We start from the raw sequence: 10,465 nt of genomic DNA, 5'->3' as shown, positions 1-10,465 counted from the left end.
CAGATAAGAATGAGCTCCTTCATTGGTCCACCGCTTGAGCATGCGTGTTGTCATGGAAACGACGTAACAGCTTCTAATGTTGTGTCTTGTGAATCAGTCATTTAACTGGCCCCACCAGTCTTCCATAGTATTATTTCCTCTGAGCTTAGGTTTCGATTTCAGCTAAACAAGAGTCAGAGTCATGGCGACGGAGGCAGAATCTGCTCTCAGAGCTAAACACACACCCGGAACCGGCTTATAAAAGCGCGTTCCCTCCTCCGTGAGGTCGCTCAGACACACCTGCGTCCAGCATCATCACCGTCCACCAAGGAGCAGCTGAGGCCAGATCCGCGTTGACAGCAGGAACCAGACCAAGTGATTTTCAAAAACCTGCAGAGACGAAAGAAACATCTGGAGATGAGGTGAGTGACTTTAAAAAAAACACACATTATGATCTCATAAGTATTTTTTTATCATCAGTCCGACCTGCTCACTTTCTCGTACATTTTCTCCCTTTATATCAATAATCTTTATTTTAATATAATTGATATATGATTTACACCACTTCACACGTTGTGGTGAGGGGGCATTATGTATTATTTTGGGGGAAGGGCTGTACCACATCCAACCAGTTCCAGGTAGGATGTAATGCATCAAAGTTAAAAGTATCATAGACACACATTACTACTTTACACTTACATATTTTACTTTTTTAACTAATTTACCCTCATACCCATTTTTTTTAGGTGGGACTGTGCCACATCCAACAAGAAAATGTTAATGTCATGTTAAAAAAAACAAAGAGTTTCCAGGTGTGTGTTCAGCTCTGAGAGGAGATTCGGCCTCCGTCGCAAGACAACATAACTCTCGTTTCTCTGAAATCGAGACATAAAGGAAGAGGAAATAAAACTATGGAAGACTGGTCGGGCCAGTTATTATGACTGAGTCACAAGATACATAATGAGGAGATTTGTTTTGCCATTTTGCATTACGATAATGATGTCAGACTAAATCAGACGGGGGTTCTTTTTATTTAGCATTTTCACAATAAAGTCAAAATGTCAAGAATAAACTTGAAATTTCCAGATTATAGTCAAAAGTTTTAAAATATATCAAACTACCAACGTCAGCTCTGCCTAACGTTAGTGTTGTAACGCTACACAGAATTTCTTGGTTCGGTTCGAATTCGGTACAAAGGGAAAAAAGCAGCAAATGTTTCTTTTAATTGTACGAGTTATAGTTTGTTCCACCTGGTGTCATTCAGTCTCCCCTGATGGAGCTGGTACAACTTGTCCTGCATGAAGTCATAAAATGTAAACAGTGAATATACACTCTCCATTGGTCATATCTTTAAATTAATAATATAATGAATATAATGCAAACAAATGAGTCAAAATTGGCTACAAACTGAAAAAAAACATCTTGTATGTTACAAACGTACAAAATATATTGAATAATAAAAAATACAACTTGTGCATTAGGAGTGTTTGTTCCACTGAGGCTATATTTAGACATTCAGCACTTAAGCCCAACCCTTTCCCAAAAACCACAAAGGAAAACACCTTGAGGCAACAAGTGACGTCAGGTAAACTTCAGCACCCCAGAATGCTCTTCTCCAGCATCAACTGGCTACTTCACCCCCCTGACGCCGCTGATCTCTCCTCCAAATTCCAGGACTTGTTCCTGGCCTTAGTGAATGCTATCCACCAACAACTACTGCAATCTACCCCGACCTCGATGAGCTCTATGAACCCTTTCCCGCCTGGGTGTCATCCTGGTCTCCACCCTCTCATTCCAGTCACATATCAAACTCATCACCAAATCTGCCTTCTACTGCCTACCAAGAACATGTCCAGACTTTGGCCTTCACTCGCCGACTCTGTGTCAGAGACACTCATCCAGGCCTTCATCTCATCCCGCTTGGACTTCTGCATGTGCAGAACTCCGCTGCCAGGGTTCTTACTCCCACCAGGCCCTGGCAGCACATCACCCCCACCCTTACTCACCTTCACTGGCTCCCAGTGAGCGTTGAGATTCTCCCGTCCTCATTGACGTAAATGTCCGAGAGAGAACAGGCGAATATTTAATATTTGCATGTGTTTACTCACGTTACTCGTGCGACTAAACACAAATGATCCTGCGACCAAACTCGCGTGAGTAACGCAACGTGAAAAAAAAAACATGGTCTGAACGCAAGATAACACTCTTACAGATGAAAGTTTTTTATTCACTCAAATGAAGTTATTATTTGCTTGCATATCATTCCTGTTCATAATAATACAATATTTTCCTGTGCTCTGTTTCTCAAGTTGCTCGCTCACGATAGAGACACAAAATTAAAGTCAAATCACCCTGACTTAACTTCTGATTTAGTGTTGTCTCCCCCCCTGTATTTAACATTGCTTAACATGAATGCACAGTGGAAATGTGTAATTAAACTGTACATGTATGTTCTCCTCAGTCATCCACCTACTAGCTGTAGCTGTTGTCTCTGACTGGGACCAGCAGAAGTAGAGTTTACTTTCACTAAATGTTTCCACAGATCGCTCGTGTTATCGGCTTTACTTGCAAAACATTTGTTACACTTGTGGCTATGAGTTTAATGATACTACAGTCTTTCATAATTTAGCCCCAGGGCCCATTTAAAACCGGGTTTCTGTTCCCATCCCTAGAAAAGACGGAGCACAATCTCCTATGGTTAAAAGAATTTGTAAATTAATAATTCGAGTGTGGTGGTCAAAATCTAGTAGCGGCGCACTGCCACTGCTGAATGCATGTAGGTGAAACACTGCTGAATAAATCCATACATTCTGTTTTTATCTAGTGGACAAAGAGTTTTTAATATTTGTTTTTCATTTTAATCAATCTCTATCAGTGCTGCTCAGAGTGAAATAACCCTGGAGGCCCAACTGGAGGCCCAACTGGAGGCCCAACTGGAGGCCCAACTGGAGGCCCAACTGGAGGCCCAACTGGAGGCCCAACTGGAGGCCCAACTGGAGGCCCAACTGGAGGCCCAACTGGAGGCCCTGCAGTGCCACTTCACCTGGGACCTGGACCCCGGCAGGAGGAAACTTTTATCTATCATTGACAGGCTCCAAGACATCGGCACTGAGGAGGGAAACTTTTGGCTGGGTCAGGTTTACAACCTACAGGGGTACATCCACTTCCTGCTGGGGTCCGCTGATGAGGCCAAGAGTTTCTTCAGCAGGGCTGCAGAGGCCTTCCGTCGGATGAGAGAACCAGACGAGGGTCCCTGGCTGCTGGTGAACTACGGGAACCAGGCTTGGCTGCACCACCGTCAGGGAGAAGAAGCAGAGAGTCGGGCCTGTCTGTCAAAGGTGGAGGCCCTGATGGAAGAATACCCATCTCCATCGGAGGACGAGCTTCATCCAGAAGTCTACGCTGAAAAGGCCTGGACTCTGAGGAATTTTGGCAGGAAGAAACAGCGACTGGCTGCAGATTACTACCAGAGAGCCATCAAGATGCAGCCGGACGTGATGGAGTGGCAGACCAGCTATGTCTTAGGGTTAACAAGCTTGTTTAAGCACAGTGACACAGGGCTCGAGGGAGACGACTGGGAGAAGATGAGACAAGCCAAGGAACAGGATCCAGAGAACCTGTACCTCGCTGCTCGATACCTTCAGCAACTTGCTAAGAAAGGAGAGAGTGTTAAAGATGAAGCACGTGAGTTAGCCACTAGAGTTCTGAGAAATCCTGTCGGCAGTTACAGTGGAATAAAACCACTAATAAGGGTCTACAGTTTTTACGTCTCCACTGATGAGGGGGTTAAATTGGCAGCAGAGGCTCTGGAAAAACACCCAGACGACCGTTATCTGAAAAGATGTGCAGCACTTGGCTACAAATGGAGGATCACTTCTTCGACGGACAGTCGCCCAGAGCAGAGCATGATACAAAGAGCAATCCTCCTCCATGAGGAGGTGATTTCTCTTTACCCTCACTCCTCATTTGTAAAGAGAATGGACCTTGCATCTGTATACGCAAAGTCAAATCAGGGCCTGGCTGAATCTGATCAGATCTATCGGGAGCTGCTCGCACGTGATCTGGAACCTGCAGAAACACAAGTCCTCTTCAACAACTACGCAAAGTATCTGAACTATGAGCGATGGGACTGGCAGAGGTCAATAAAGTATCACATGAAGGCGGCGGAGATCCCGATAGATTCATTCTTTCGACAGAGCAGCATTAAAAATTCTGGAGAAGATTCGAGACAAAAAACGGGACAGAATGTGCAGAGAAATCGACGAGTGTCTGGCCAGACTGGAAGAGCCACAGTGTTTCAAACAGCAATGGATATAAATCCACAAGAAGCAATACATATATAGTTAACCTGAAATAATATTCATATACATTCACTCACAATGTAAAACCCAGGTGGCAGCACAAATCTTTGCAAGTTGACATTCCTAACCCCTAACCCTGAAGCTCAATCTGGACAAGACCGAGAGGTTCTCCTCCCACCGGCGACCTCTCCATCACCATTGACACTCTGTGTTGAAGGAACCTGGTGTGACACTGGACGACCCGCTGTCCTTCACTGCAAACATCGCAGTGACGACCCGCTGCTGCAGATTCATCCTCCACAACATCCGGAGGATTCGTCCGTTCCTCACGAGAAGGCGACGCAGGTGTTGGTGCAGGCTCTTGTCATCTCACGTCTGGACTACCGCGACTCCCTCCAGCTGGTCTGCCGACATGCGCCGTCCGACCTCTGCAGCTCATCCAGAATGCAGCGGCCCGGTTGGTCTTCAACCTACCCAGGTTCTCCCACACTGCACCGCTCCTCCGCACCCTGCACTGGCTTCAGGAACTGGAACTCGCCTTCCGTGCTGTGACTGGTTCAAGCCCCTCCTACATCCAGGAAACGGTCAAACCTTTACACCCCCGTCCGTCCACTCCGCTCCGCTACTCCCTCACTGCGAGGGGCGGAGCCACCGCTCATCTAAATCCCGTCTGTTTCCTGTCCTGGTTCGTCATTGGGGGAACGAGCTCCCCATTGACACCAGGACAGAAGAATTCCTTCAAAGCTTCTGTTCAGACTGAAAACTCACCTGTTCAGACTGAACGTTTCCCTTAAGTTATTATTTAGAAAAGCACTTGAAGCTCTTCTTTGCCTATTTGATAAATGTTTATGTCTATTGATTCTTCCACTTTTGGATAATATCTCCCTGGTTGAATGCATTTGCTATTAGTCACTTTGGACAAAGGCTAAATGAATGTAGTGTATATGTATGTGTAATGTAAATATTAATTTGTTTAATTCACTTTCACCAATTTTAATTCAATTTATTTGTAAAGTGCCAAATCACACATGCATTATCTCAAGGCACTTTACATAGTAAGATCGAGAACCACTAGAAAAGTCTGAAAATGTTTTTATTAAATTGTTTTTATTGTTCAAACTACATTTGATAACGTTTGATTGTTTAAATGCAATTTAAAATGCCTTTCTTTTAATATGACATACAATACGTTATTTGACTGAATGAAATGAAGTGTGTCAGCGGGAGCCATATTAAGAGCTGAGGAAAGGAGCATCAATGTTTCCTATCTCCTTTAACACTGGAGCATCCTTGAACAACGGAAAAGGAGATGATGCCGTCCCACAATTCATTGCGACATCATCATTTCAAGTGATACGATCCAGAGCTGAATGGTCACATGATTGTCTGAGTCCAGATCCATAAATAAATATAGATTAGTTCTTCACACGTGTCCAGTCAGGAGTCAAGTTTCACAACAAGCATAATACACATATAGTTCACAACATCATCACCGTAACATCACACATTTCAATCTGTCAAATTGTGGCGTTCACAAAAACAAATGTTTTTTCTTCATAAATATATAAAAATATAAAAAGCACCATGACAGAAACTTTATAAACTCATGTCTGGAAATCATTTACTCTGACTCTCTTAATCAAATTATTTTTAAATGTATTCATTCTTTTTAATGGCTCGACTTCCTCTACTGGTATGTTATTTTCACATTTACAGCTTTATTATATTAATAATTTGTTAGTTTTTTTTGTGTCAACATATATTTTTCATTTTTATTCATATATTATTTTAATGGCTTGACTTACTCTTACTCTGAGTAAAATCATGTGTGTAAATCATAGTTGCATGTAGCCTTTTGAAAACATCATGTGATTCTGTTTCAAACTGTAAACTCACAGTACTGACTGTCACTGCACATATGTTCTGTTATAAATAAAGTTTGACTCACGACATTAAAAGCCTGGTACAAGTGAAGTTTGACCTCCTTTGCATCGCTGCTCTCGTTTCCTAACTCCTCAGGGATTCTCCTTCTCATCATTCCTTGACCCTGTGACATTTTTCATCGGTCTCGAGGAGACGAAGGGGAGGAAAGGTTTTCAAGCGAACCCCTTCCGGCAAGGGTGGAGCACAAGAAGACAGATGTTAATGTAACACGTTGACTGAGTTCTATAGTGTTGTAGACTAGTATGAATAAGAAAACTTGTTATGGCAAAGGATAAACTGTGATTGATTAGAATTAAAGGAAAACACAGGATCCCGCGGCCAAACTTGGTGAGTAACGCAATGCGTAAATTTGCTTTGTTTGGTCTGAACGCACCATAAGAGCAATAAACTGCGCCAGATCGTGCAGTTCCACAGCCAGACATTCGGATTTGACGTTTCCAACTTCCCTGCAAGACTGAAAGCAGCACAGTATCCAGGACAACCTGTTGGCGGCAGCACTCAGGTAAGAAATGTTCACTATTTTTGGAATATACTCATGGAAATTATTCTAAAGATTACAGTGAGAAAAGGGAAAGGGAAACGTTTAAGTGTAGAATTTGCCGAAGGTGCAAACTAAACACAGGAATAGGATTACCAAAACCTTCACGCTATTAGCTACCGTTAAGGAATTTTCATTGTCTTTGTTAACAACTGACACATTTCAGCTTGTAAGACAACACAACTTTAGTCTGAGTGAAATATTCACAAGTTTCATTGAATTTTGCTCGTCATGCCTGCAATTGCTGCATGTTTTTTTTTTTAAATATTGTGGGAGGAAACCGTAGTCCAGTCAGTAGACAACGGGACGAACTCACTGCCAGATGGATCGATTCCCAGTCATGAGCCATCGTGGATGTGAATCGACCCCTTGTCATCTGCCTGCGAGTTCATCCTGTCGAACCCGGAGGTCCTCGAGTCCTGCCCCACTGGCCTCTACCTCTTCAAGGCCAGAAGCCAGTGGAGCGGGAGGTCACCTGGATAAAAAAACTGATGAATATTATGTGTCACCTAAATGGCATCAACCACGTTTCTTCTGAAGCCTTTCTTCTCACAGAGAAGAATCTGTAGATGGCACTTGGTTTTTTGGACAGGCGACTTCTTATAGAGGAGGCGATGCACTTCCCCACCTCGGGTTCCCCTAAACGTAGGGCCACCAGGAGCAACACTGGACAGGCCCACCTCTTACACAGGTCCTCCCAAACGGCCTTGTCAAGGTTTCTGAATATTTTTGGGGGGATATCCAGGTCAATGTCTTGGACCTTGGCCCATGTGTTCTCGAACAGATGAAGAGCGAGAGCGGTTGTGGGAGTGCAGGCCACTTTTGCCATTTGATGTATCTTTGTGACGACCTGGTCCACGAGGACCTTGACAATCATTTTTTGTTGTTCTGCCTGTTCTTTTGTTGAGTCCATGACGTTGCCCTTTGAGGCCTCCGGTGCTGCCGAGGATTCGTTGCCCATCAAAGCGAGTGTCACTCTGTCTCTATAGCAGGCAACCTGGTTGTTCATCCACCAGCTCATCAATGACAGGAAATACATTGCTAGCCTCTTTATGTCTGCATACATGTTTCTGTCTGACTCAGGAACCGACAGTGTCATCACTGCATCTGGCTTCCTCGCAGCTGTGGCGTGCTGGTAGAAGAGATCTGCAAATTCCTCTGTGAAGTCAAGCATGTCTGCACGTGAAAGTCTTTTGAACGTCTGTAACATACAATGGTCACCACTTCCATCAAGCAGAGAGTCGACATCCGCCATCAAAGTCTTCATTTCCTTTTTGTCGTCAGGGAAACCAAAGTCTTCCCTGTGGAATTTGCTCTGGACTTCTCTCAGCATTTTCAGTATGGTTGCTGTGGCAAAAGTCTTTGCAAAAAGGTTCTCCATCATCTTCCCTACTCCTCCGGATTTGGGGCTTGAAAAAATGTTTATGTGCTCATTCAGAATCAAGGGAGCAATTTTTTTTGCAATAGCTTTAATCTCCACAGAGGCTTGAGATTGCAGCATGTTGTAGTCGGGGTTGGACAGTTCATCCATAAGAGGTTCAATGACACCATTCACCTCCTTGTTAATTATTTTCTCATAGATCTTGCCATTCTGACCGTCGACATTGTCCTCTGATGAGACATCTGAGGTTGTCGACTCTTCAGAAGTGAACGATGACATGTCAAAGTCTGACGAGGTCGTTATCCTCCGATTTAATTGGTCTTCGGTGTCCCGTGTCCGAGGAGGCGTGGCCTGGCGTCTTTGTCTAGGCGGTTGAGGCTTGAACAAGCGTTTGATTTTGGCCGAGAAAGTCTTTAACACTCTGCAGACGCAACAGATCATTTTATGCAGTTTCTTTGGCTCAGTGAAGCAACAAGGATCGGGCTCCTCAGAGGACGCACCGACGGGCGGCGCACAAGACAAACTGGACTGGACACTCGTCATCACCTCCTTTGAAACCATGTCTGTGAATTGATCCAAATCCTCAGACTTTGTCGAGATGCCTGGTGCAAAACTTTGAGCGAGCGAGTCGCACAGATTGCTCCGAGCACTCTCCATGGACACGGGCGTGCGTGAACGTCCCCGAGACTTTACCAGGGCTGTCGAAATGGTCGATATTATGTTCAGCAGAAGTTCTGCCAACTGCACCTTCGTGGCATCGTCCGGTTTGCCAGACTTCAACAGGCTCCACTGCTCCGCTGTCATCCTCGTGAAAAAAGACTCGACGAGCGGACGAAACGAATCGGCTGAAATGTTGGGTTCATCCATTGTGTGAGACGTCCTGAAGCTTTAAACTCTCTTCAAGCTCTGGATTCGAAAAATGTCTTCGCTGCTCCTAACACTAAAGAAAGTGTTTCCTGTGCAGAGGTGGAGTATTATATTCTCATCACCTGACCATCACTTTGATCTTCAAAGGAAATGAAACGTCAAAAGACTGAATAAACCACACCCCCAAAGAGTGACCGTAACCTGGCGACTGTTGCCAAGCTATTGATAATAACAGTGATAGCAGCATCAGTAAATATGTATACTTTAATTCCAGAAACCTCCGTTTGTCCGTAGCCCATTTCTGATGGAGCTTTTTCGGCACTGAATGCAGCTGGATAGCAGTGACATCACGCCCCGCCTGAGGACCTAATAGCTGGACACGATTTTCGAAGTCGTATTGTCGGCGTACCGTTCATACTACACGACTTGTCTTGTCACCGCGCGGCTCCCAGTTGTCACTGACCTATAACCAACGGGAAATGGCGCGATGCGCGTGCAAAACAGGATTTGTTTGTCATCTAAATGATGGACATCAGTCCAACCCCCCCCCCCCCCCGGGTTTCTGCTCAGCCCGTGTCATCTTGCGTCGTCATTGGCTTTATGCGCCAACGCCATTGATGTAGTAGACGGCACTCACTGCCCATCACAGCACAGTTCACACTACAGGACTTGGGCTCGCCGACAAGTCCACATATTAAAGGTCCGTCCCATTTCCCCTCACTTGGCCTGCTCCTCCGTTCTTCCACTCCACCTGAAGTCAGCATCTCTTACCACCATACGTATGAAGGGCTGTTAAACACTTGATCATCTTCTACAAAAAAGGTGGGAAGGTGCGAAACGGAGGGGTAGGGCCAAGTGGGAGGAAATGGACGGATCCTTAGCCTGATGGATATCTGGCAGACGTCGGCGAGTCACTGTGATTGCATCGTTGGTAGCGCGCACAAAGCGATCAGGTGCCGATTTGCGAGCCCCGACTTCACCTCAATTTTCCTCCAACAAGGTTTGATTAACCAGTGTGAACTCGCCACGAGGCTGTGAACTGGCTCATATGGGTATGACATGACATTTTCAAAAACAGATGAAGAACTCAGTACTGCAGCGTCCCACTTTGTTCGGCATCATCGAAATTTAACGGCATACTCAGTTTATATGGGTTTCCGACCCATCCTGACCCGAGAAGACGGCAAACATACGCCAGGATCATTTCTCCTCACCTCTCACACGAACATCTGCAGCAGGCACTTTGTTACCGATCAACTTATGGAGCCAAACGGTCCAGAGACAGTTGAGCAGCACTAAGTAGAACCAGGACATGGTTATGAAAGTCGCCCGCAGAGAAGCCAGGATTGGCTGATGTCGTCTATTAAAACCAGTAAGAAGCCGAGCTGCTGCGTTCTGAACTAGATTGGAGGCGAGCGAGTGACTTCTGATTTATGCCAGGGAGGATGGAGTTAC

The 10,465-nt window shown here is 45.1% G+C and overlaps 1 protein-coding gene and 1 pseudogene across 3 annotated transcripts; one reads left to right on the top strand and one right to left on the bottom strand.

The window, feature by feature from the left end:
* The first annotated feature begins 57 nt into the window (after positions 1 to 57).
* Positions 58 to 6,254, top strand: LOC118318709 (annotated as a pseudogene).
* LOC118318708 lies at positions 6,248 to 9,103 on the bottom strand. 3 transcript variants are annotated; one of them, XR_004795789.1, is made up of 3 exons: positions 7,079 to 9,101; positions 6,598 to 6,706; positions 6,248 to 6,388 (listed from the first exon to the last, which is right to left on the bottom strand). XR_004795789.1 is itself a non-coding variant. In XM_035648625.1 (3 exons), exons 1-3 carry the CDS (start codon positions 9,008 to 9,010, stop codon positions 6,377 to 6,379), a joined length of 1,860 nt encoding a protein of 619 aa, XP_035504518.1. In that variant the 5' UTR covers positions 9,011 to 9,103; the 3' UTR covers positions 6,248 to 6,376. The 3 variants fall into 3 exon arrangements, 2 of the variants coding, with proteins under 2 accessions (XP_035504518.1, XP_035504517.1); XM_035648625.1 differs by having other exon boundaries at positions 7,272 to 9,103; XM_035648624.2 differs by lacking the exon at positions 6,248 to 6,388 and having other exon boundaries at positions 6,410 to 6,706; positions 7,272 to 9,102.
* Positions 9,104 to 10,465: the final 1,362 nt, after the last annotated feature.

This window comes from Scophthalmus maximus, chromosome 13 (genome assembly GCF_022379125.1).
Source record: "Scophthalmus maximus strain ysfricsl-2021 chromosome 13, ASM2237912v1, whole genome shotgun sequence".
NCBI classification, from domain to species: domain Eukaryota; kingdom Metazoa; phylum Chordata; class Actinopteri; order Pleuronectiformes; family Scophthalmidae; genus Scophthalmus; species Scophthalmus maximus.
This window is presented reverse-complemented; position numbering and strand designations above follow the sequence as displayed.

Coding starts and splice junctions, on each gene's coding strand:
- LOC118318708 (XM_035648624.2), bottom strand. CDS start 9,010: ATGGATGAACCCAACATTTCAGCCGATTCGTTTCGTCCGCTCGTCGAG. Junction 6,707..7,271: donor ACGTGGTTGATGCCATTTAG/GTGACACATAAT, acceptor TGCCGCCAACAG/GTTGTCCTGGATACTGTGCT.